Source organism: Mobula birostris, chromosome 27 (assembly GCF_030028105.1).
Source record: "Mobula birostris isolate sMobBir1 chromosome 27, sMobBir1.hap1, whole genome shotgun sequence".
Classification (NCBI taxonomy): domain Eukaryota; kingdom Metazoa; phylum Chordata; class Chondrichthyes; order Myliobatiformes; family Myliobatidae; genus Mobula; species Mobula birostris.
In genome coordinates this window covers 15,782,629-15,809,251 of record NC_092396.1, presented here as the reverse complement: position 1 = coordinate 15,809,251, position 26,623 = coordinate 15,782,629, and the positions used below count along the sequence as shown (strand labels likewise).

Below are 26,623 nucleotides of genomic sequence, written 5' to 3'. Positions count from 1 at the left end.
ACAACTGAACCTCTTGACCATGTCTGCACGCGTCTATGTACTGAGTTGCTGACACATGAGTGGCTGATTAGAAACTTGTTAACAATCAGGTGTACGGATGTACCTAATAATGTGGCCACCAAGTGTACAGAACTCTAATAAAAACAGAAAAAGCTGGAAAAAATCAATAACTTAGAGAGCATTTGTGGAAAAACAAACAGCATTTCAGGCCTGTGATGTGTCTTAGTCATAGTCATAGTCATACATTATTGATCCCGAGGGAAATTGGTTTTTGTTACAGTTGCATCATAAATAATTAGATAGTAATAAAAGCATAAATAATGAAATAGTAATATTTAAATTATGCCAGGAAATAAGTCCAGGACCAGCCTATTGGCTCAGGTTGTCTGACCCTCCAAGGGAGGAGTTGTAAAGTTTGATGGCCACAGGCAGGAATGACTTCCTATTATGCTCTGTGTTGCATCTCAGTGGAATGAGTCTCTGGCTGAACGTACTCCCGGTTCTGTCCAAAGGATTCACGGTGAAGGAAATAAACAGCTTAAAAACAACTACCCTCTCTTCTGATGAGCAAAACCCTGCATGAACTACCTTGCTCTTTTGGCAGGAGTTATCTTCAATGTAGGTCACGACTTCTTCAATGAAGACTCAATAAGGTCGATCGTTTATTAAACTGCTGAACATTACCAACTTTTCTTAATCTTTCAGATCCTGTACTTCGATAAAGTCTTCACTCTCCAATACTACTGAAAAGGTACACCAACAAATCTAGCAGAAATTGAGTAAACTGGCAGTCCAGCACTGTTGTACCTTACAATAGAACGTAAAACTCCATTTTAAAAATGAAACTGCATCATAAAAAAAAACCCCGCAACGGAACGGAGTCTCTGTTCTAACTGGAAAACTAACTGCATCACCCAAGGGGTCTCACTTTTATATACCTGTGGAGAACAGGTCATCACGTGACCTCCCATTGGCAGGAAAACTACATCAGGTGACCTCCAGAAAAAAAAACATTACATCATGCTCACAAGACAGTCACAAGATATCCATGAGGTATGTAACACAGGTATAGGCAGGCAGGAACAACAAATGAGCTTATGGAGAATAAGAAATGCAAGAGAACCCTAAAGAAATAAATCAGGAGGGCTAAAAAAGAGACATGAGGTTGGCCTAACAGACAAGGCAAATGAGAATCCTAAGGACTTCTGCAGTTATGTTAAGAGCAAAAGGGCTGCAAGGGACATAATTGGGGCTCTGGAAGATCAGAATGATAGTCTATGCGTGGAGCCAAAGGAGATGGGTGAAATCTTAAATGGATTTTTTGCATCAGTATTTATTCAGGAGATGGACACAAAGTCTATGGAAGTGAGGCAAAGCAGCAGTGAGGTCATGGACACTATACAGATTACAGACGGGGACATGATTGCTGTCTTGAGGCAAATTAGTGTGGATAAATTCCCAGGGTCTGACATGGTACTCCCTCGGACCCTGTGGAAGGCAAGTGCGGAAATTGCAGGGGCCCTAGCAGTGATTTTTAAAATCATCCTTAATGACAGATAAGGTACTGGAGGATTGGAGGATAGCCAATGTTGTTCTAATGTTTAAGAAAGGATCTAAGAATAATCAGGGAAATTACAGGTCAGTGAGCCTGACATCAATAGTGGAAAAGTTATTGGAAGGTATTCTAAGGGACTGGATACATGAGTATTTGGATAGACGGGGACTGATTAGTCAGCACGGCTTTGTGTGTGGTAGGTTGATGAAGGCAAGACAACGGATGTTGTCTACATGGACTTCAGCAAGGCATTAGAAAAGGTTCCCCTTGGGATGTTGGTCAAGAAGGTTCAGTCACTCAGCATTCAAGATGAGGTTGTCAATTGGATTAGATATTGGCTTTGTGGGAGAAGCTGGAGAGTGGTAGCTTTTTCTTTGCCTGGAGGCCTGTGCCTAGTAGGTTGCTACGGAGATTAGTGCTAAGTCTGTTGTTTTTTGTCATCTATCTCAACAATCTAGATGACAATGTGGTTAACTAGATCAGCAAATTTGCAGATGACACCAAGATTGGGTGTGTGGTGGAACAGTGAGGAAGGCTATCACGGTTTGCAGCGGGATCTGGACCAGCTGCAAAAATGGGCTGAAAAATAGCAGTTGGAATTTTATGCAGACAAGTGTTGCACTTTGGGAGGACCACCCAGGGTTGATCTTACACTGTGAGGGGTGGGGAACTGAGGAGTGTGGAAGAAGAAAAGGATCTGGGAACACAGATCCATAATTCAATGGAAGTGGCATTACAGGTAGATAGGGTTGTAAAGAAAGCTTTTGGAACATTGGCCTTCATTGATCAAGGTATTCAGTAGAGGAGTTGGGAAGTTATGTTGAAGGTGCAGTCTTGGTCACTTATCTACAGAAAAGATGTAACGAAGATTGAAACAGTATGGAGAAAATTTACAAGGATGTTGCCGGGACTGGAGAACCTGAGTTATAAGGAAAGATTGAATAGGTTAGAACATTAGTCCCTAGAACGTAGAAGATCATTGGGAGATTTGATGGTGGTATACAGAATTATGATCGGTATAGATAGGGTGAATGCAAGCAGACTTTTCCACTGAGGTTGGGTAAAGCTACAACTAGAGATCATGGGTTAAGGGTGAAAGTTGAAATGTTGAAGGGGAACATGAGGGGAGATTTCTTCACTCAGATGATTGTGATGGTGTGGAACAAGCTGCCAGTACAAGTGGCAGATGCGACTTTGATTTCAACATTTAACACCGGGGTTCCCAACCTGGGGTCCACAGATCCCCTGGTTAATGGCAGGGGTCCATAGCACAATAAAGGTTGGGAACTCCTGGTCCAAGAGAAGTTTGGATAGGTACATGGAAGGGAGAGGTATGGAGGGTTATGGTCCGGGTGCCAGTTGATTGGACTAGACAGTATAAGTTCGGCACAGTCTAGTTGGGCCCAAGGGCTTGGTCCTGTGATGTAGTTTTCTATGACTCTGTAATTTCTGCTTCCTGTCACACAGCCAATTTCCTAATTAGAACCACCGTTTGCCTCAGTACCATGAGCTTTCGCATTGGTTAACAAAGCTCATATCAACTGCCTTCTGGGGGTTTATATAAGTATCACACAAAGCCAGCCTCTTCAAAAAATGAAGTTTCTGCCTACTTCTGATCAACTGACAATTTTCACAGTACTCACTCACTGTCTTTAATTCCATTTATTTATAAGCAAACCTATAATTCCCTGGCTATATTATCAACAGTCGTCAATTCTACAGGGTGGACTTAGCTCCAGACCACATTTTCCTAAATAAGTATATAAAAGATTTTGGTCTAATTTTGCTTGCAAGTTTCTGTTTATATTCTACTTTTGTAGCCTTTGATGTCAGTCTTGCTGTGCTTTGCTATCCTTCAACCTCTATGTTAACTCCATGGCTGTGTTTTTTTCCTGTTCACAACCTCTTACTCCTCAAAAGCTACTTCTGTCCCTTATTACATTCGTGTTGTGGGTGCGTGTGGAGGGTCTCCATAATACATAGAACACAGAACAGTACAGGCCCTTCGGCCCACAGTGTTGTTAATCTACTGGAAGATCAATCTAACCTTTCCCTTCCACATTGCCTTCAATTTTTCTTCCATCCATGTGCCAATCTAATAGATTCTTAGAACTCCCTAAAGTACCTGTCTCTCCCACCACCCACACTTCACACAGTCACACTCTGTGTATAAAAACCTACTGCTGCCACCTCCCCCTTCACTTTCCTCCAATCACCCTAAAATTATGCCCCCTTATATCAGCCATTTCCACCTGACAAAAAAGTCTTGCTCTTTCCACTCAATCTATGCCTCTTAATATCTTATACACCTCAATCAAGCCACCTCCCACTCTCCTTCACTACAAAGTTAAAAGTCTTAGCTCGCTCAACCTTTCCTCATAATACATGTTCTCCAATCCAGGTAGCATCCTGGTAAATCTCCTCTGCATCTATAAAGCTTCCACAATCTTTCTCTCTTTCTCTAATGAGTTGACTAGAACCAAACAGAAAACACCTGAAATAAAGACAAGTACAGCAAACTCCATTGCATTTTATTTGATTGATATAATATTTCAGTTACAAATTATGTTCAAAATCTTAGCTGTTGCAGAATTATCAAAGTAGTAGGAAGTTACATATTTCTGTTCTGTAATTTTTTTTGCAATATGGACATATAACATTCACAACCCTCATTAATATACATGGAAGAAACTTTCATTTGAAATATTACATCCAAGATATCAGCAAACAAAACATTTCATGTGCTGAAATATTCAATTATTACTCTTGAATAGACATTAAAAATAAACAAGTAAAATTAAAAATATTTCCAGTGTACATTTCAGCTGTAAAATGGTTCCTTTTGCCTTTTTTTTTGTGAAAAGCTTACATATTAACAATATTTAACAACATCTCTGGTTGAAATGATTTCTCATGCAAATGGCCAGTGCACCTGTTGAGTTACTGCAAGTTACAGCAGCAAACTAAAACACTAAGAATTGAAGAGGCAGACATTTCTGGAAATGGTTAATGAGTTAAAGTGTTAATCAATTTGTGGGGTCTACAATTTGTGTGTCAACCATCATTGAATCCATAATTTTGGAATCTTTCATATCAGCCGGGGTAGGGGGGGAATGTGGTAGGTACAATGATGGTTTCCTTCCAATTACTTTGGGTATCTGTGAGATGGCTAGATGTGGAGATGGTGTAAATATTTACTGTTGAACAGGCCTCTTCCTGATGGACAGCAACCCAATTAGCAACAATGAAACCGGAAGGTATAGGGAAGCCTACGGCTCTTTCCTCTGGAAGGGAAAAGGGAATGACCCAAGGAAAAAAAATAAGGATTTTTAAAATTTTGAAACAGTTTAATAAGGTGAAGAAACCATTGACCTTCTGTAGATGCACAGTGGAGAGTGTCGTGACTGGTTGCATCACATCTTGGTATGGAAACACCGAAGTCCAAGGATGGAAAGACCGACCAGAGCTGGTGGATTCAACCCAATCCATCACAGGAAAAGCCCTCACCATCACTGAGCTCATCTACAAGAAAGCAGCATCCATCGTCAAGGGACCCCCACCATCCAAGCCATGCTCTCTTCTTGCTGCTGCCACCAGGAAGGAGATACAGGAGATTAGATCCCATAACCGCCAGGTTCAGGCACAGCTATTACACTTTAACCATCAGTTTCCTGAACCAGCATAGATAATAGGATTGAAGTGATCACTGAACGCACTTTCAAGGGGTCTACAAATCATTTTGTCAGTATTATTTATTTGCTTATTAGTTGTTTTATTTTGTATTTGCACAGTATGTCTTTTGCATATTGGTTATTTATCAGTCTGTTTGTGTGTAGTTTTTTTTTAAAAAAGTGATTCTATTATAGTTCTTCTACTGTGAATGCCTGCAAGAAAATGAACCTCAGGGTAGTATATGGTGACATATACATATTTAGATAATAAATTTACTCTGAACTTTTTAAAAGGAGCTTGTTTCCAGCTGGTTGCAAAGTCATGGAACTTGAAAATAAGGTTTGCAATAAATCCAAGAGGAGATTTATAGAATATAACTTGTGAAAGCAAATGATTAATACATGAAATCCAGCTGGACTGAACTGAGGGAGATTGCACTGAAACATTCAAGGCTGGGTGATGGAGAAAGGAATGAAGGAACTGTTGATAGGGAGCTGGTGGGATAGACCCTGTGGAGAGCATGAAAACCAGCACAGACTAGCCTTCAGGCAGTATATGTGCTTTTGCAATGTTACACCCATCTGATCTTCATCTCATCAAGCCATCCTTTGCCACCTAAACTTCCATAGTCCTCTGAGTCCTCCACAGTCCTTTGAGGGAACATCGTCTAGCAGCTATGCTTAAAAAAACTACAGCACAGAATCAGGCCTTTTGGCCCTTCTTGGCTGTGCCGAACCATTTTCTGCCTAGTCCCACTGACCTGCACACGGACCATATCCCTCCATACGCCTCCCATCCATGTATCTGTCCAATTTATTCTTAAACGTTAAAAAAGAACCCGCATTTACCACCTCGTCTGGCAGTTCGTTCCACACTCCCACCACTCTCTGTGTGAAGAAGCCCCCCCTAATGTTTCCTTTAAACTTTTCCCCCCTCACCCTTAACCCATGTCCTCTGTTTTTTTTTCTCCCCTTGCCTCAGTGGAAAAAATCTGCTTACAACTTCCCAGGCTCCTGAATTTTCTCTCTCAACTTTCCACTTCTAAGATGCTGTTTCAAACTTACCTCTTTGACTAAGCTCTGCACATGACTCAGTGTGATTTTGCTCTGATAATCCTCCTGTGAAGTGTCCTATGGACGGAGACTGTTGGTACCTTTGCTCCTGAGATAAGTGGGCGGAAATGAATACACTGATGTAAATGTACTATGCGGATATTGGCCACACCCAGACGATGGAGATTGAAAGACAAAGACAGTGACAAAGCCACTCTGACTAACTCATATATAGACCAGTTGATGGGGACTGGCTGAAACAACAACTGCCTTATTGCTGCATCTTCTTAGGGTGTGCTGGGTCCTCAGATTGGATCAGAGGTGCAGGTTTTTCCCCTGCCGAGTCTGTCTCCATCCAATGCAGTAACGGGCAGTATTTTTTTCACAGTACAGCTGTGACGTAAACCTGACATGATAGAATCTGCTCTTTTTCCTGGCGAACCACCAGCTGAAAGCTCAGGGCAAAGCAGTGGACAGGCAGTGTCACGGAGAAGCCCCCAATTCATTTCCTCGGAATTCTTCTGGGGGAAGACAGAAGTGTCTGAAACACGAGTTAAGTTCTCATTCTCCCTGCCGTCACAGACCAGGAGTGGATCTGGACTCATCTCCTTTCTTTCTGTAATATTATAGTGACATCTGATCTACATTTTTTTAAATGAAAAAGAGTTGCATTTTTGTTGCACCCTTCACAGCCTTGTTAGAATTTTCAAAGCGTGTTGCAGTCATTGAAGCTTTTTGAAGTTACTCACGTAGAGAGAAACACCATCTCGTTTGGCACAGCAAGCTCCCACAGTCAGCAGAGTGCTTAATACAGATAATTGCCTGGAGTTTGATAGGTGCTCCAGCAATGAACCTGGTCAAGCACCCATTTGGTTTCTCTTGCAAAGAATTGTGTAATAGTCCAAAAACCACATTTGACATGGTGGCAACATGTCTGGAACGTATTAAAGAAGACCCTGCAGCTGCAGATAAGACCGCACTCAGCTGAATGCAGAAATGCAGTATTACAGGCAAAGGGCCCTACATGCACTCTCTGCAGAACAGCTACTGTCATTGAGGAAATGGGGGCTTCAGATACTGAAAGAGACTGGGACATTCCTTCAGTGTGATAAATGCCAAGGAGACCAGGGGACCCAGTAGGGCTGCCAGTGGGGTAGAGGATGACTCCAGTTATGAGAATCCACCTTGTACGATTTGGCAGCCTGTCCTGGCATCTCTGAAAGCAATCCGCAAAGCCACACAAGCCATTTTGGGAAGCATTTGTTATTGACCAATGGAACAGAAAAGGAGGATTGTTAAGAATGCCGTGTGCTATCAGGGCTCCCTCAGATGCTTTACAGGTGAATTATATTAGTGTCAGGGATTGGAGTGTGGAACATGGTGCTTTGTACTGGGGACTAGAATTTTGTAGGCTCTTTTTGACGAGCATCTGTTAGGGAGTCCATGCAGTTAGTACCTCCTTTTCTACTCTGCTTGGAGATGAAGGTGCTGGTGTTCTGCTGGGACTTGGCCGAGGCAGCCTCCCTCCACCTGTTGACCCTTTTGCTCCAACTGATCCCTAGTCTATGCCTCGTGCCTGACAGGATTAGGATCTGCACACATCGGCTGCTGCCTACGGACTGCGAACTTGGGCTCTTACTATAGTGGTGCTCAGCAGGCGAGATGGGACTGTGAATTGGTGGAAAGATAGGGCTGTGCTGTCTCCCAGAAGCCATCGCTCTGTGGAAATCATCTGGCTGTGTGGTCATCCTGATGATGTACGAGTCACATGGGCTTCCCAAAAACATTAATCATTAGGAAAGTCCTCTACATATTCACTACTGTTTTCGCATTTAGGGAGTAGAAGTCCTTTCTGTTGAGGAAAAGGTCTGTGTGGTGGGTGGGGATTGGCACTTGCACTGTTGGAAACCTGGAGTCTTTCTGTGATTGCTATTGAGAGAGGAGGTGGATTTCTGCTGCTCAGATGACCTGAAAGATGAGGGTTAATACTGCGAGTCCAGGTACGAGGGCACGGTTGAAGGGGGTAAGACGTGGCCTTGGAACTCCAGGCCACTCGTGTACCGAGTCCAGCTCCCAGTGGATTTCCTCATCTGCATGAGCTACTCGTGATCAAATGGTAGCCTCATCGTCCACTCCTGTCCCATGGTCACCAGGCCAAGGCTGGACACTACCATAACTGGATCTCCAGAAAAAGAGTTCAACCAACATTTTTTCCACTCAGAAATCACTGAAAGCGAAAACAGTACTTACTCTTTAATAGTGTCAGGGAAAAAAAATCAGGTGTGATAATGTATGGATATGCATTATGATAAATATGGTCCACATTCACCATGGGGGTCATTTCACTTGGAAGTGATGGATTATTTCAATAGGTTAAATCACTTTTATTGCAATTTGCGCACAGAAAATAGTCTATTTCCAGAGCACTATTAGTAATATTGCGTGAATAGGAGATAGTACAGTAAATAGGAATTATTTCCTCTGGTAGGGGATAGGGCTCTGGGAAACTGGGAAAACTTTAAAATCGTTCAGAGGTTTTATTAGGAAGCCCCTCTTCAGATAAAGGGAACTTGTGCAGGTAAGTCTAAGGAGGCTGGGAGTCTTTTGCAAATTTCACAAACAAGGAATCAATACGCTTTTTTGACACAGAACCATAGATGAGCAAGATGTCATTGAAAGTCAGAACATGCTCAAGGGGTCGAATGGCCTCCCCTCATTCTGAGTGTCCACATGCCTGTGATTATTAGCACCACCTAGTGAACAGAGATCAGCGATTCTCTCTCATTTCTTTTCCTTGATCAGCATATCACTTTTCGATCAGTCGACTCTGCTACCTAGATCAGGCTCTTGGGTGATCTCTGAATATTCAGAGGGAGCCTTTATCCGCTGGAAGCACCACAGCCTAACTTTAATCAGTGTCCCTGAAAACATCTGCCCGGTTACAGCTGAAAATGGAAGGGTTAACATAGTGACCAACACAGCTGCAACACACCTTCGTGCACAGTGGAATTTTAAATCTACGCTTCTGAAGCCATTCTTAATTGTGTATTAAATACACGGCATTGTAAAAAAACATGCAACATTTAAAAGATTGTGTTGGGAGGTATGCTTCATAAACACAACTGCACATTTATGAAATATATTGAATTTTCAGGTTTTTGGTGATATTTTGTTTAAAACAATCAAAAGGAATTATATTTTAAATAAAATCAATAGCATCGTGCAGTATTTTATTCTCATACATGTACATATTTTTAAAATATAATTTGGAAATGTTCGTCACTGATCTAATTAAGGGTGGAAAGGGAAGGTGTTCGAACATAACGTGAACTTAGAATTTAAGACGTTTGTGCATGACCAACTCAGGACTGAGAACCGTTGGATACCATCACACGACTCACGTCCTCACCAATGGGAGGAAGACTTCGTTATTGATTTGCTCTTGAGAGCTGAATTGATTCTCTCCCTCTATCTCTCCTTCCTGTGCTCGCTCGCTTTCGATCTCTCTTTCCCGCTCTCTCCGCACACTCAAAATCTATGTACACTTTTTGACGCATCCTTCTGTGTGGAAAATGCTTCAATTTCCTGTGCAAACCACGTGTTTTGTGCAAAGTATGGCACGCAAAAAGTGCAACAAAATAAAAGCACAAATTTCCAGCTCTTTAGAAATTGGACCCGCCCCTAAGGCCGTTGTCTTTATGCAGTGTTTGGAGTGGAACAACTCATTTGAAATCTACAGCCTGGATCGTAGAACTTGTTTTAAAATGGGCATTAAAGTTTCAGCATGAAGTAGACTTCAGCTTCAGTGCCAATTGTTGGTAGGGCTTTGCTCCCTGGGGCTAGTTGTGGCGAGGCTAGGTCCATGCAAATACTCTTGGAGATACAGCAGGCCCCCTCAGGGTTGCCCCTCTCTCCCAGTTCGGTCAGAGACTTGTTGGCTTGCGCCAACTCGCACAGCCTCTTTCGCTCCTGCGCCTGCTTTGCCCGGTTGGCGATGTACCGCACCCGACTCTGGCTCCGTGATGAAAACCTGCGAAGGACAACAGGGCTGACCTCCTCCGCCTCGGGCAGCTGCTCTGCCGTGGGGGAGGTAATGTCGTTCTCCCGTTCGAAGCTGGTGATCCTCCTCAGCTGCTCCGTCAGGTCATCCTGCAAGGGTGTCCTCATCCCGGCCGCCCAGCGCTGCTCCCGCATGGGCCTGGTGATGAAGTTGCGGCTGATGCTCCTGTACTTGCTGTCAAAGCTAGCCACAATATCCTCGGAGGTCAGGTCACCCAGGCTTTTTGACTTGCTCACACTGTCAGCTCCCTTCGTGCTCTGCGCTATTGACTTCAGAACCGGCAAAGACTCTTTCAGGCTCTCCATATACAGCCTATTCCAAGTGTGCCTCCTGGAGTTTGCCCGGAAAGGAACCGGTGATGACTTCGACAAGGGCTTGGGTTGGAGGTCATCAATGGGTTGCAGGTCATCAGTGGGTTGTTGGTCAGCATCAGATCTCAGATTAGGATTCGACTTGCTCTTGCTGACTGTAGCAAGCATTTCACAGCCAACTGTAGCTGACCGGGGCCGCATTTGTTTATCCATCAAAAGCCCTTCCAGGGTTACACTCTGCCTGGAGGTGAGGTCGGACAGGCTCTTCCTAGCCAGACTGGGCAAGGACACATCAATGACTGTGTCATTAGAGGACATGCTGGACGAAGAGGACATGCTATCCCTGTGGCTGCTGGATTCCAGTTTGCACCAGATTCTGTCGTTCATAGTCACATCGGATGACACAGCAGGGACTGGAGAAATGCATGGTTGCACAGGAGATACCAATAGTGGCTGCTGACCTTGAATTAGACACCCATCGCAACTGACACTTCGCGCCATGCCAGGCTGAACACTTCTCTTAACCTGACAGCTGGGGATGATTTTACCCAGGCTGTTATGAGCATCACATATCATGTCAGTAGCTGGACTTGTTGGGGATTCAGCTGCCTCCCTGATGCCAAATCTTTCACAAGGTGCCTCCTGCCTCGGAGCCTCGGCTGGGGCTCCTGCGGGAGAAGCTTCAGGTTGAGCCGGGTGGCCAGCGGGCTGCCTGGTCCTCCCCTCGTCTTGGCTACTTGGTGCCACCGAGGCATCCCCTGTAATTGGGGAGGAGCTCAGTGTACCTGAGGAGGGACTGGCAACAATGCACAACATGGTGTCATCAGCAGGAATATGGGAAGATTCATCACTCCCCTGAGAATCATGGTAGGAACTTGATGACAGGCAAGCATGAGTACGAGGGGCCTCCCACTGCTTGGTGCCTCCCGCGAGGACATCCGGGCTTAGGACAAGAGTTCTATTTCCCAACTGTTCCTCAGCAAGGCAAGTACCTGGGGCCTTTATTGCTCCACCATCAGTGGCAGAGACCGCCTCGGATTCTGGTGATGACTGACTTGTTTCTGGAACTGGATGTGCTGTTGGTGTGCTGGTTTCTTCTCTTGAGCTGCTCACAGTGGCTGAGGGAATCCGCTGGGAGGCAGAGAAAGGTTTACCCTCGGAATGCATAGATTCTTCAGTGATGGTTTCGAGAGTGTGCATGGGGACGCTTGGAAGTGGATATGAGAATGGCTGGACACCTGCAAGAGGAAGAGAAGGAGGCAGTCAATAACTATCAGCCTACCTCTGTCCCGTCCCATCCCAGCCCACAGTGTGAAGGTAGGACATGATCTGGATGATATGCAAACAAAGGCATTTCACAGTATCTCAACAAGCATCACAATAATAAACCAATGAATGGAAGGCAGGCAAAGTCAAGGAGCCAGTCAGCATCATTGCATCACTAGGGTCAAAGTGCTGTTACATGTCCAACTTCTTCCCCTGACATTCCCAAGGCCGTTGCTCGGGCCGATTATTTCACTTCAGGGAGGCAGTGTTTTCTTGGGTGAGTCCCATCAATGGCCGAGGGATTCTCCACAGTCAAGGAAGCACTGGAGCTGATTCCAGCAGCAGGGAGCCTGGCAGGGCGGGTGCTTCTGGAGGTGAGGACTCGGAAATGATTCTTAAATGATCTGAAGGACTCTTAGATGATTCTCACCACCTTGGCCGAAGGACCTATTCCCATGCTGTATAACCTTTTGAGCCTCGCCCTGTGACTCCTAGCTCATTGGGCCCTTGCAGAGAGATATATGCCAGAGGGATATATGCCAGGGAGATATATGCCACAGGAATATATGCCAGAGGGATATATGTCAGAGAGATATATGCCAGAGGGATATATGCCAGAGAGATATATGTCAGAGAGATATATGCCAGAGAGATATATGCCAGAGGGATATATGCCAGAGAAATATATGCCAGAGAGATATATGTCAGACAGATATATGCCAGAAGGATATATGTCAGAGGGATATATGCCAGAGGGATCCCAGCCAGTGCACCTGAACCATTAGCTCAGAACTCCAATGCACCTTCCCACATTTCTGATGGAGACACAAACCGATGAACTGGTGCTTGAGGAACACAAGGAGTTTTATTTTGCCTCAAGTCCTCGCGAAGCTATTAACATTTACACACACTTCAAACATTGATACAGACAGCACATCCAGTGAAATCGAGAACTCTTCCTACCCAATAATACCCAAGGTGAAAAGTTGTTCTTTTAGTGGCTTAAGTAACACACGCCTTTGAAAAAGCAATTTGTTTCATTTTTGAAAGGTATTTGCTCTGTTAGTGATCATTCCTAAATCAATTGCTTTGCCTCTTTCAATTTCAAAATGTCATTTCTCTGGTGGTTAGTGAATGCACAGTAAACCAGTTGACACAGCCAGCAATGATTTGTAACCACAAACAATTGGCTACCGGAGAAATTGAGACTTCCATTTAATGTAGAAACTGTTCCTTTAATGGAAAATGAACAGAGAGCTGTTCAACACAATCCATTCTTACACAGGTCTACAGCAATACATTGCAATGCACTCCGTCACAGTACCCACCCAACTGCAGCACACACCACACACATAAACACAACACAAACTAACACACAGCACAGGCCAACGTGGCACACACCAGCACAGAACAGTCAAGCTTTTCATAACACAGTCCAGTACAGCCGAGTCCAACACGACATGCTGGCGCAACGCGACACTCCAACACAAAGACAGAGTACCTTCTGACACAGCACAGTCCAACACACCACACACCAATACAACACCTTGCATCAGTACAATGCCACTCTCCAACACAATGAGGCAGCGCAGTTTGACACAGCATAGTCCAGTGGACGAGTCAGTGGCTCTGAAGGTAGTGCAGCTGTCTCACAGTAAGCCAGGTTTGCTTCTGACTTCTCGAGCTGTTGGTACATTCTCTTCGTGGCTGTTAGAGTGAGTTTTTTTGGGTAGATGATTTGTTTACACTTAAATGACTTTGGCCACCAGACTTCTATTTGACAAAGTATTGTGGATTGAGTCCACCACAATGGGCTTCCTAAAAAGGTGTGAATACCAGATGCTTCTGGCGCCGTAGTTTGACCTAATGCTGTAGTTTCAGACAGTATTATCTGTACATTATAAATATTAATTGTCTTCTATGTTAGCAAGTAAAATGCCAAATAATGGTATTGTGGATTTAACTTGCAACCCAGACATGTTGGCTTCGGGAGGAAAGGATGGTGTGATATTTTGTATGTAGCTTCAATAGGAAGCATTGTCTATAACTTTTTAAGTAGCGATTGCCTTTGTGTTTAGCATATAAATATCGAGCCCACATTGAGCTAGCAGTCCTTTCTGCGGAAAGCATCTCCATCTGTAAGATGCCTGCTGTACCTTGTTGTGTGAATAAAGCTGCTTTGTATCTACCAGTGACTCTGTCTCTCCGGTGACTTCATCCACGCTACAACAGTGGCCACTGGGGCACTCCAGATTCCAATCACAGCTAAAGACTGGTTGGTAGGTCAAATGACCACTGTAAACCTGAGCGTAAATGGCCAGTGGGGGTATCATGGAGGAGTTAACGAGCATGAGTGGAAGAAGAGATAGCAAGGGAATGGGATTGCTGAGATTGCCCTGAGTGCCAGCATTGATCAGATGGATCAAATGGCCTCCTTCTACATCATAGGGAAGGAGCACAGCAGGCCTATGTGGGTCAGCACAGTTCAATGAAGTGCAGCAAAGCACAAGAGGCAAGTGTTGATGAGGCCAAACAGCTCGTGTTTTGCACCATTAGCCGACTGTTGGAAGTGCTCAATGTGGTGACAAGCTGGATGATGGGCTGATAACACTGGATGGGCAGAAACAGGCAAATGGGAGCTCAGTAGGTGATAAGCCCAACCTTAACTCTTGTCGACCAATGAGGCCTAGGAACTGAGAAGAAAAAAGGTCAAGGGGTGATGGAGAGGGAGGATGAATTAAATTCAAGACAGGTACAGAAAGTGGGTTGAAAAGGGAAAGAAAGGGATGCTTAGGTCATGAGGAACGGGAAGTAAACAAACAATTACGGGCTGTGTGGGAAAGGCCTCAATGGTTAGCTTTTCTTCATACTGAACCTGTAGTTTTGATTAGCTATCCTGAAGGATTACCAGGCTGGTAAGAAGGATTTATTAGAAACCCTAACCTAACTTTTTGTAGCAATGAGCAATTAATGTACAAATCCAGTAACATTGAGACAAAGGGCAAAATGCCTTTTTGTGGGAAGAAGGTAGTGTAAATTCTGGAGATTTGCAACCTAGGTCTTAATGGTCATCTCCTTGGCCTGTGTTGATTGATTTGAGTATTAGCCACGCCATGTACAATGGGCACACTATCATCTTCCTGAAAGATTCACCCCAAAGCATCAGAGAACAAAACAGCTGGCAATTGACAAGTCCTCTTAAAAGTTGATATTGTTGTAATGTAAGTCCACTCCACTTCAATGATTACTCAAAGGAGCTGAGTCTCAGTTCAATGCAAAGACCACTACTGTTAGAAGCAGCTGTTTCACCTATAGCAGATGTCCAGGAGCAAGGAGATTCACTTGTTCAACACTTAACAAAGTACTTTTTGCCATAATGCCTTATCAAGGCATTGGTAATGCCACTGATGGGTAGGCTTGTTACTGTACATGTCCTAAGTTTTCAGAGCAGATTATTGGAGCATAATAGTAACTTGCCTCAGATGTAGCAAAGTTCGCCCTAATCCTGACTTTTCTGTGAAGAAATAACCTTGAAGTTTCTTTGCCCTGGGATGATTTAAATAGTATTGGTTGAATAGTGTTTGTTTTGTTTGTAATTCTTTTGCAAAATATCATTTCTTGTAGCATTTACCACTGAAGTCTACAGAGGAGTATTGCTATTCTGCAAACGTAGACGGACTGTGCTTTCACACAAATGAACAGCACAGTGATTAGTAACGTATTCATATCACATATCACTGGATCTATCTGGAGGAGACTTAATTTAGTGCACAATATAGCAATGCTTTAGCTCTGAGCACACATCACCCCATGGTCGAGATGGCAACTTGAGGACTTAGGGAATTACATATACACCCAATTGCCACTTTATTAGGTACACTTGTATACCTGCTCGTTAATGCAAATATCCATTCAGCCAATCACATGGCAGCATGCAGAGATGGTCAAGAGGTTCAGTTGTTATTCAGACCAAACATCAGAACTGGAGAAGAAATGTGACCTAAGTGACTTTGACCATGGAATGATTGTTGGTGCCAGACAGGGTGGTTTGAGTAACTGCAAATCTGCTGGGATTTTCTAACACAAGGCTCTGAAGTTTTACAAAGAATGGTGCAAAAAAAAAAATCCAGTGAGTGGCAGTTCTGTGGGCAAAAACGCCTTGTTCATGTGAAAGGTCAAAATTAGAATGTCAGACTGGTTCAAGCTGACAGGAAGGCGACAGTGACTCAAATAACCATGCGTTACTACAGTGGTGTGCAGAAGAGTGTCTCTGAACGCAGAACACATCAAACCTTGACGTGGATGGGCTCTGGCAGCAGAAGACCATGAACTTACACTCAGTGGCCATGACCATACATGCACAAACAAACACTTCTCGCTCATTATTTAACTGCTGATGCATGAAACCTTCAAAACAGCGGGGATGTTTTATTTCTTTGTGTAAGCGGTGCAAGGTTACCTGATCCACTCAAAAATTGAGTTCAGCCGGGGACTAGTTTATTTATTAGTTGTGTTTTACACAATCATCCACATTACTGTCATGCTCTGTATGCATAAATTTTCATAAAGATTTACAACAACCCGGCCACCTCACAACATATGTTGGTACCCGGATGATTGCTTTGACTCTTTGACTCACTAAGTAATAGCATTATTGAGGTCAGTGAAATGTCAATAAGCACATACAGAGGCTCGGAACATGCAGACCAGTCGAAAAGCTTCGTTGAAAATGTTACTGGTGATAAAACCCAATGTTTCCAAATCAGATGGTTTAACATGTTATTAGGATGAAATTACAGTTGAGTTTCAGCAAAGATGTCTCAATCATAGAACTTTGCGACAAGGTAGGAGTCACCCACTGTTCTTGTAGCATGATGACTACATGGACCAAGAAACAACAGTTGTATGGAGCGTGGGGGAAAGAAGCCTTTGCTCGTGACTTTGGAAATATATGATAAATGATGACCCTGGATAACAAACTAACAGCCAACCCTGGGCATGTCTAAGGTTGCGGGCTATAGAATGATAGTCCATGCTGGAATGGAGCCTGAGTATCAATGACCCTTGGGATGGCTGCAACAAGATTTTATTGCGGGGTAAAGATACCTTTACACCAATCTGTCAATGACCCTCCACTGCCCTGAGCCATCACATTGTGAGATATTGCTGTGCTCAAAGCAGCCAGTAGGAGTTCCTAGAATCAAAGAACTTTTTGGGACTTTCTGAGAGTGGGACAGGCAATATGCAAGGCTAAATCATTCTTTCTGGATTTGTTTGAGGAGGTTTGAAGTACTTCATAAACATTAAAGTTTACAAGATGGTGCTGGATGGGCACCCAACATAGAATAATTACATGGCTATGGCAAAGAGCAGGCGAATGGAACAGGTGGGTTTACAACGGGCTGATGTCCGCCTTCTGTGAATCGAAGTTCCTTTATAGATCTTGCCTGCTATCAATGACGGAGCTATAGTTCCTGGTACTGAGAGCATGCGGAATGGCAGATACCAAGTCAGCAGCGTCCTTTACTCCTCCTACAGCCGCACTGTGATTCCTTGCTGCCTCAAGCCGTCCAGGGTGGATTTCCACCACGGCGTCTTTAAACCAACTGACGGAAAAGAAGCTCTTGCATCCCGGGATGGGGCGGCTGGGGGCAGGCCGAGCAGGTTGTGCATAAGGTTCTGGAATAGCAGCAGGCGAATGCTGGAGACGTTCAGCAGGTGAGGCAGGTTAACGTTAGCATTTTGGATTGATCACCTTTGACAAAAAGCCATCAGTCTCTCTCCTGGTGCCTGTCTTTGCTTTTAGGTCAGACTTCCAGTGCCATGTAACAATGGGGTTTTGAGGAATGAGAGGTGATCTTAATGAAACGTGCAGGCTCCCTGTGGGGCCTCATTGTGGAGGTTGCTGCTTCTGTCTTTGCATTTTAGGGGACGTTACCCCGGCAGCAGGAGACATTACCCTAGGATAAGGGGTCAATCATTTAGGAGCATGAGAAGGGGAAATGTCAGTGATGGAGGGTTGTACCTCATCAGAACTCTTTACCTCAGAGAGTGATGGTGAAGTCTATCCAAGCCTGAGATGGATGGCTCTATGGATGGGAACTAAAGAAATCAGGGACTGATTGAGCAGGTGGGGTCAGAGCCAAGACAGAATGCAAGCAGATTTTTAAAGGCCATAGGTATTATACCTGCTCCTCACTGCCCCGCTTTGTTGCAGTTTTCACAGCCACAGGATGCTCCAATGCATTTATAACCCTTGTTTTTTCTAAAGGAATACATTTTGGAGAAATCATCAGTCAGGGAGCACCTGTGAAAGGGACTGGACAGTTGAAACTCTTGTCAAGGGCCCAACATCCCGGTCAGATGTGCTGCCACACTGAGTTGCCTTTGGCTCCAGATTTCAGCATCTGCAGTCTTTAGCGTCTCCAAAGGCAGTTACTGTAGTGTGATAGGAAATGTGGCCAAGAGCAAGGTGTTAATGGCCCCCATATGGTGAACTCCGCCGCTCTTCTTCCGTGTGTTACCATGAAACCCTTTACACCTGCTTGAGAGGACGAAGAGCCCCCTGTGTGTAACGTCTCCTATGTCGGGCAGAAGCTCCTTCAACGGTGTACCATGCCAGCTTGGGTTCCAGACTCAGCTCCATGGAGTGGGACTTCAAGTCACAACCTTCCGACTCAAATGAGAGTTCAACCAACCGAATCAGATCGGTCCGGTGTGAGTTTTAAATTCTCTCTGTGCACGTCACTTTTGATTTTGGTATGTTGTCGAGTAGCAGGCAGGCAGAATAGTGGTAGCATGGTGGTGAGCACAATGCTCTACGGTACGAGCGACCCAGCTTCGATGCCCGTGAGGGGCATTTACGTTCTCCCTGTGACTGTGTGCGGGATTCCTCAGGGTGCTCCGTTTTCCTCCCAGAGTTCAAGAAGATACTGGTTGGTAGGTTAGTTGGTCATTGTAAGTTGTCCCGTGATTAGGCTGGGGTTAAATCGGGGGAATGCTGGGCGGTGCAGTTCGAAGGGCTGGAAGGGCCTATTCTGAACCATATCTCAATAACTGACTAACGAACTAAATAACTAAGTTGTACCAATGGAATAGAAAACTTTCTACCAGGATGTGTCCCAGGATGAGTTCCACTAATATGCGGATGGGTGTTCACCTTCTAGCCCTCTCCTTGTCTGGGTCCAATGCTGGGACATCTTTGCAAAACTCGCTGCAATGGAAAGCAAGGGCTTGTCACCCATTAGGCAACAGGTTCAATGAAGCAGGGCATTCCCTGCAGGATGTGGGGTTGGGGGTTGAGGGAGAAATCCAAGGGGAACAGAGTTTTACCTTTGTGTTGCTCTCCTGGTCAGTTGTCCACTGCATGTGGTAGCAAGGGCAGAACATTGCAAACAGTTAAACTCATTGGGCAGGAAGAAAAGAGAAAGGAAACACAAAGGAAGACGGACAAGTCACACTCAAAACTAGTGGCGTTTACTGAAAGGTCACACTGTCACAAGTCTTTCTTTCAGTGAAAGATAGGAAGTTGGAGGCAACTTTAACTCAACCTGTTCATTGGGCATCAGGACCAACCTTGTTTTATATCCTACCCCAATATTGGGTGAACTTCAAAACCAGCTCACCAACATCTGTGCTAACCCTTTTCAGTGCTATATTGAACTTTCTCTCAGTTTTGCACTGATTTACCCACAATGGTCTCAATCTTTCAATTTTTAGCCCTGCCCTTTGGGAGCAGGACTCAGAGTTGTTTCTGAGAACTTATTATATATTAACTGGCCATTTCCTGTGCTTGGAATAGACACCTGCTTCCAGACCAGTTGGTTCTTGTGACACAACAGACCTGTGGCCTGATGATATAATGGTCACCTACTCATATCTTGACTAGGACCTGCTAGGCCCCTATTTTCTGGAGGAAAAGACTCCACAGGACTTAGGGTTCTATTAGTGGTCAAAAGAAGCCCAGTTAAGACTTCCCGGTAGGCCAGAAGTCATAGGTGTCCCTCCTGGCTACACAAAGTGCCTGTGGGTCTCCCCTCCCCTCAGGCCAACACTCGTAGTTACTCAAATTCCTTCTCTTCCACTGTATGTGTGTCACCAGAACTCTACACAGTAGTGGGCGAAGACTGAAGGGACTAAAGCAAGTGGGAAACCCAGATGAGGAATCGACTTCCCTCTTCATTACGTATGTAGAACACACTCTTGGAGGAACCCTGGAGAGGAATAAGCAGTTGACATTTTGGGCTGAGACCCTTCATTATGACTGCAAAGAAAGGGGGCAGGAGCCGGAATAAGACGGTGGGGGTAGGGGGGTGGTGGCGGGAAGGCAGGTGACAGGTGTGACCAGGTGAGGGGGAAGGTGGGTGGGTGGGAGAGAGGGTAAATGAAGTAAGAAGTTGGGAGGTGAAGTGAGAAGAGGTAAAGGCTTGAAGAAGAAGTAATCACTTAGGATAGTGGACCAGGGGAGAAAGGAGAGGAAAGGAAGAGGAAGGGGAGCACCAGAGGCATGTGATGGGCAGGTGCAGAGAAGAGAAGGGGTAAGAGGGGAGTTAGAATGGGCAACAGAAGAGAGAAGGGGGAGGGGAGAAATTATCAGAAGTTAGTTAAATCAATGTTTATGCCACCATGCTGGATGCTACCCAGACTGAATATATTTGTCATCGTTATGGTTAGCATAGCTAATCATGTGCTGTTACCCAAGTTAGTTTCAAAGAAGTGGTTTCAATCTCCTCTCCCTCCACTCTGAGGCAATGTAAACCTCAAAACCCAATTTGTTTAAGGTGCTCGGCTGGATTGAACTATTCTGAAGTCTCTAAGTGGAAAAGAAAATTGACCTTGAAACATTGGGCAGGAAATGCCAAACTGGGGAACAGCTGGTTCTAACTTGGATTCCCACGTCTGCACCAGGCTGTGCCAGTTTTCTCAAGAGGTAACAGATGGCAAATCTACAGTGGGCACGGTGCTCAGGGTTCAGGGGTTTAGCTGGACAGGAGAAATAGGTTGATCTACAAAGCAAAAGACAGGTCAATAAAATGGTCCATTCAGGTCTTACCCGTGAAAAAGATTGGAGATGTGCTTCGGATTTCCTCCATCTTTTGTACAAACAAAGAGTTCATTTCACGTTGAAGGGTGCCTGGATACTTCGGAGGGTCACGTGCCAGGTGGAGTGAGAGCCCCGGACTGCCCAGACCCTGCAGGCTATCAGACTCAGCTGAGTCAAAGCCCCTGGTGGTGGCCTCCGACTGGTCGACCTCTGTGCTGCTGCAGCTGGCACCGTGGGCGATCTGGCATCCCCACCTCTGCTTGGGTTGGCACTGGACCGCCTGCTGGGGGAGTATTAGCCGTTCGTCCTCGGGTGAGGCTCGCTGACCTGCCCGCTTGGACACTGCCAGGGCAGCTGGCCTGTGAACGTGATCTTTCCACTTGCGTTCTAGATCTGGGCTCTCCCTAGAACCAATGACGCATTTCATGCAATTGGTGGCCATGCCAATTCTACCGCAGCCATTTAGGGCACACCTGGTAAACACGCCTTGCCTCTGCTCCTCGGGGTCCAGAATACGCACTCGGTTAGCCCGCCTTAAGGGCTCGCTAAACACCACACCCATCGGCATATTAGTCACACGTTGCTTCTGACCTTCCCCCGACCCCTGTCTGGTCCCCTTACCTTTGAAGGCCTCCGTCTGCACCTCCCTTTCGCTGCCAGCCCGTTCAGCACCTTCTGGAGCAGCCTCGGCATGTTCAGCCTCTTGCTCGAAGCGAGGCTGGGAGGTGTCATCAGACTCACTTGCTCCCTCTGAGCTGCAGTCTTTGGTATCTAGAACAATGTGTGGGAAGCCCTTTTTGCCTTTCTGCTGCCCTTTGGTGGGAGCGCTGGCAGTCCTGCGCAGGATGTGGCTGCTAAAAGAGTGTTTGCGAGTCAGCATTACAGCAGCATGACTGTCGAGCGAAGCCTGCTTTGGGTTTCTGTGGAAGAGCCCCTTTAATCCCATGACTTGCTTGATCTGCAGAACAGACAAACAAAGACAAATACACACTGTTGAGAATTCCAATGGATCATACAGCTTTGAAAGGGGCCATTTGGCCCATCTTACACTTGCTTGCTCTTTGTTGGCATTGTTCAGCTCAGTCCGTTTCCCCTACACTTTCTCGCAAATCTTTTCCTTTTTTAAGTAACGATATAATTCCTTTCTGGTGCTTTCATTAGCCTTTTGGACAATTCAGTGCACTGTTTGACATGTAACGTGGACTAGTCGCGTCTGACTGCATTTCGGCAAGTGCACATAACACACGTAAGCCGATGAGTGTGCATACATAACGTTCATGAGAAGCTTGTGTTCCAGCTGTCCCTGCTCTGGCCCCACTTTCCTGTTGTGTTAAATAGTATTCCCTTCCTCTGCTCCCTTGGCTACTTATCTCCCTGTGGTGTAAACATTTCCAAATTTCTTCAACTATCAAAATACTTCATGATTTTGAACAGCTCACCCTCCACCTCTCTGTTGCGTCAGTGGAGGTTGCACACTCAGTTCTGTTGGGTGGGATCGTCAGATCATCATGGGGTGGCAAACTGGTTAGCATAATACTTAAGTGCCAGTGGTAAGGGTTTGGTTCCTGCCGCTCTCTCCGCAGGGAGTTTGTACATTCTCCCTGAGATCGCGTGGTGTGGGTTTCCTCCGGGTGCCTCCGTTTCCTCCCACATTCCAAAGAATTACAAGTTAGCAAGTTCATGGGCATCCTATTTTGGTGCCAGAAGCCTGCAGCCTGGAGTCTGGGTGCCTGGAATGTCCGTGGGTGGTACAGAGGAAAGGGGTTGGTGTTGCTGCTGGTTGTGTTCTGCGTTGTCCTGCCGAGCATCGTGGGCTTGTTAAATTGGTGTTGGGATGTGTGGTGACAGTTGTGGGCTGCCCCAGTGGCTCCTGCCTGTGTGGGGTTTGCTCGTTCACCCTGTGAATCAGCCCTGCAAATCTTTTTTTGGCGCCCTCTCCAGTTTAATGGCATCCTTTCCACCAGAAATGCAGACAGTACTCCAAAAGTGCCTTTCCGGCAATCTTGTACAGCATACTCGACTGAAATGATCGCACCACAGGTTAGCATTCCCACTCCTGTATTGAATATCCTGACCCATGAAGGCAAGTGTGCCAAACACCTTCTTCACCACCCTGTCTACCTGTGTCACCACTTTCTGGGGACCCGCGTTCCCGCACCCTTGGGTCTCTCTGTTCTACAACACTCTCCAGGGCCCTGCCATTTACTGTGTAAATTCCGCCCTGGCTTGCCTTCCCAAAACATAACACCTCACATTTATCTAAATTAAACCACGGTAGATTATCACCGGTGTGTAGGTGGGTGGTAGAACTTGGGGGAAGTACATGAGAATGTGAGAAGAATAGAATGGGATCAGTGTAAATGGGTGTTTGGTAGCATAGACTTGATGGGCCAAATGGCCTGCTTCCCTTTCATTGCACCTGTGCATATATGTACTTGTGTATATGACGATAAATTCAACCTTCACGCACACATACACCTTTGCAGACACACTCACTCATGCGTGGCATAGTAGTGTAGTGGTTAGCAAGACACTTTACAGTGCAGGTGACCAGGGTTCAATTCCCGCCACTGTCTTTAAAGAGTTTGTACGTTCTCCCCATGACTGCGTGGGTTTCCCCCGGGTGCTCCAGTTCCCTTCCTCAGTTGGTAGAGTAATTAATTATTGTAAATTGTCTTGTGATTAGGCTAGGATTAAATAGGGGGCTTTGCTGGAAGGGCCTATTCTGCACTGTACGTCAATAAATAAAACATACTCATTAATGTGCACCGTAACGGCATTCATTTACACTTTAATTCCATCCTTTGTAAGCTCTATGTCGCCTGCAGCACTCCAGCATGTCACTGGCATTTTAGCAAAACTAACAGTGGGTGTGTGAAATGTTTGGACAGTGCCCGCTCAAACTGTGAAGACTGTCAGCAGTACAATTATCGGATCAGTCCTACAAAGCTGGCTTGGGTCAGGGGGGAGCGTTTTGAGTTGTGTAAAGTTGAGGGGGGTGCTACTGTATGTCACAGGTCTTATAACTGAGCAACTGGAGGTGAAGATACCTGTCACTCCAGCAGCGTGCTCTGCTAGCCTGGAAGATTTTGGCTTAAGAGTGTGTATTTTCCTGAGGATACTGAAACTATTTGTGTTTATGGAGTGAACTGATGGGTGGTCTTTAGAGCAAACTGCAGGGAATCCCATCAATTAGTTAGATGCCAATATTCAAATGAGGCATAAATGCAGCACAGGAGGTACCAGTGGAGTTGGGGGTTGCCTTGGAATTTTTTACACTTGAAGAGTAATTTTAACATTTAACTAAACATTTAAGTTGAACGCCTCGTTCATGCAGTCTCCTGGAGAACGGGCTTCTCTTCAGCCTTCAGACCGCCACCTGATCAGCTTCACAGGGTGCAGCAGAAGTCCTTTAGCTCCGAGGAAAGGCATACAGTATTGAACTCATGCTGTCAGGGGACTCCCACGCCGTTTCTGCCAGGTCTGCCCACTGCCCTCATCACCCCCTTCCTGGCTCAAGGTGTTTTGCATGGAGGAACAGCTTTACCCACACAAGCGAAAAAGGAACAGATGGGGTAACGTGCTGGAGGGAGGGTAAGATTGGGCCAGGAGAAGAGGTTCGGAATATATAGGGCAGAATTTTCGAGGGTTACAGATCAGGATTCCTGAATTTGTGGGCAATGGCATTAAACACTTAAAGAAGGACCTATCTCAGAGAAGATCAACATCTTCGACTCCCTGTCAACAGGTCTGCTAAATCAGGCTCATATTAACCAATGTTGAAGCACGTCCCAACCGTTTTGGTAGGGCCTGCTTCAGTGTGAATGGTTTGAGCTGTTCATATGCCTCAGATATCAATGACCTTATACAGTGGATGCCAGTACGTCATTGCACTTGTCGAGCAGCTTCTGCGTGCATCCATGTTATGCACACAGACAGCACTCAGTACAAACACTGAAAACCATGGAAGCACAACTCAAAGTTCCCATTCACTGGTTTTAGATTAAATTCACTCAGGCATGTTATTGAAAACAGTCATGTTATTGAAAAGCTGCTTGTATTAGACAGGGTCTTCAATGTACTAAAACTGATCAGCAAATGACATTTTACACTATCCATAAGAGCAGGAGTCCATGGACCCCTTGCTTAATGGTTATGGTCCATAGCTGGGAACCCTCGCATGAAAGATATTATTCAGTCAAAGAGCTTGGTTTTAGGGAGCATCTTAAAGAAAACGGAAGAGGCCTAGGATAAGAGAGTGAATTCCAAAATTCTGCAAAGGTGGAACACTTAAATTTTGAAAGCACAAGAAGCCAGAACTGAGAGAGATTTGTGAAGCTGGAAAGTGCTCCTGAGAGTGGGATGGAGAACTTTAAAGTTGAGGCGTTGCTTTATTGAAATAGACGAAGTGAGGAAGCTCATCAGCAAGAGTACCTTTCTCAGGGACAATGATTTATGATTGGAAAGATCAATCATTAGACCATTTGGGAATAAACAGCCCATTGTTGCGCAAATTACTCTAATCTGGGGTTTATAAAGCTCTGAAACTGATTAATCATTCTCTCTTTAACACATGGAAGATCCTTGAGGATGGGAGGGAACAGAAAATCCAGTTCCTCAAATTCCACCGCCTCATCGCCAGGCCAGTCCCTCAGTTCCCAGCAATGACCCAGTTAACATTCTTGAGATGCAACACCCTCTCTAATATGGAAGATCAGCTGGGTCAAGCTCAGCTGGTGCTGGCCGAATGATGTTCACCAGCAATCTTCTGCCTCATTGAGCACAAAGCCACTCAGCCCAACCAAGCTGGTACAAGCCTCTTTCTCACCTTTGAACTCACACTATTACCAAGCCCATTTATTCCTTTCTCTTATCCCTCAAATGCATCTACATCTATAATATCTGCTTCAAACAAACTGTGTGGGTAAAGAAATCTACCTTGCACTTCTTGCTGGATTTATGCTAAAGATCTTATATTTATCATAGAATTGCAGAAAGCTTATGTGGAGACTGTCCAAACTATTTTATTCCTAATGCCCAAGAAAGAGGTACTTGCTCTAATCTCATCTTTCAACACAAGGACACAGCCCTGAAGCTTATAGCTTTGTTGGTACAAAATCTGTTTACTCATGGGGAGGGTTTCTCCCTCCACCATTTATTCAGGCAGTGATGCATTCACCCCTCCACTCTCAGTGTGAACATTTTCCCTCCCCTCCCAATCCCCTCTGTCCTGTCAGCTTTTCATCCCTCTGCAATGGGAAATAGACCCTTCCTATTTACTCTGTCCCTCAATTAAGCCTCCTCTGCTCCAAATAATATAATAATAATATTACATTCAGTCTTTCCTCATTGGCAGAATTATAGCCTAGTGGTTACCATTAATGCTTCATAGGGCCAGTGGCTGGGGTTTAATTCCTGCCACTGTCTGTAAGAAGTTTGTACATTCTCTCTTTGCATAAATTTCCCCCAGGTGCCCTACTTTCCTCCCACATTACAAAGACATACGGGTTTGGGTTAGTAAGTTACAGGCATGCTACGTTGGTGCCAATCACTCTACTCACCTCATCTCATTCTGTTGTAGACAGTGTTGGGGTCTAATATCAACTGATGACTGATACTCCCGCAGAGCTTAGCGCAGATGAACAAAGACAGTTCTCCTCTCGT

At 45.2% G+C, this 26,623-nt stretch overlaps 1 protein-coding gene across 2 annotated transcripts in view; it reads right to left on the bottom strand.

Annotated features, from left to right (window-relative positions):
- Positions 1–4,146: 4,146 nt before the first annotated feature.
- The window catches only part of plch2a (phospholipase C, eta 2a), a 328,352-nt gene continuing 305,875 nt past the window's right edge, over positions 4,147–26,623 (bottom strand). The window contains exons 23-25 of one of the 2 annotated variants that reach the window (XM_072244834.1): positions 20,969–21,917; positions 6,292–11,888; positions 4,147–5,142 (exon numbers count right to left, since the gene is read on the bottom strand). In XM_072244834.1, coding sequence (XP_072100935.1) covers positions 10,051–11,888; positions 20,969–21,917 — 2,787 coding nt within the window. In that variant the 3' untranslated portion in view covers positions 4,147–5,142; positions 6,292–10,050. Of the gene's footprint in view, positions 5,143–6,179; positions 11,889–20,968; positions 21,918–26,623 lie in introns of those variants that run through there. The other variant, XM_072244833.1, reaches the window with a different exon arrangement.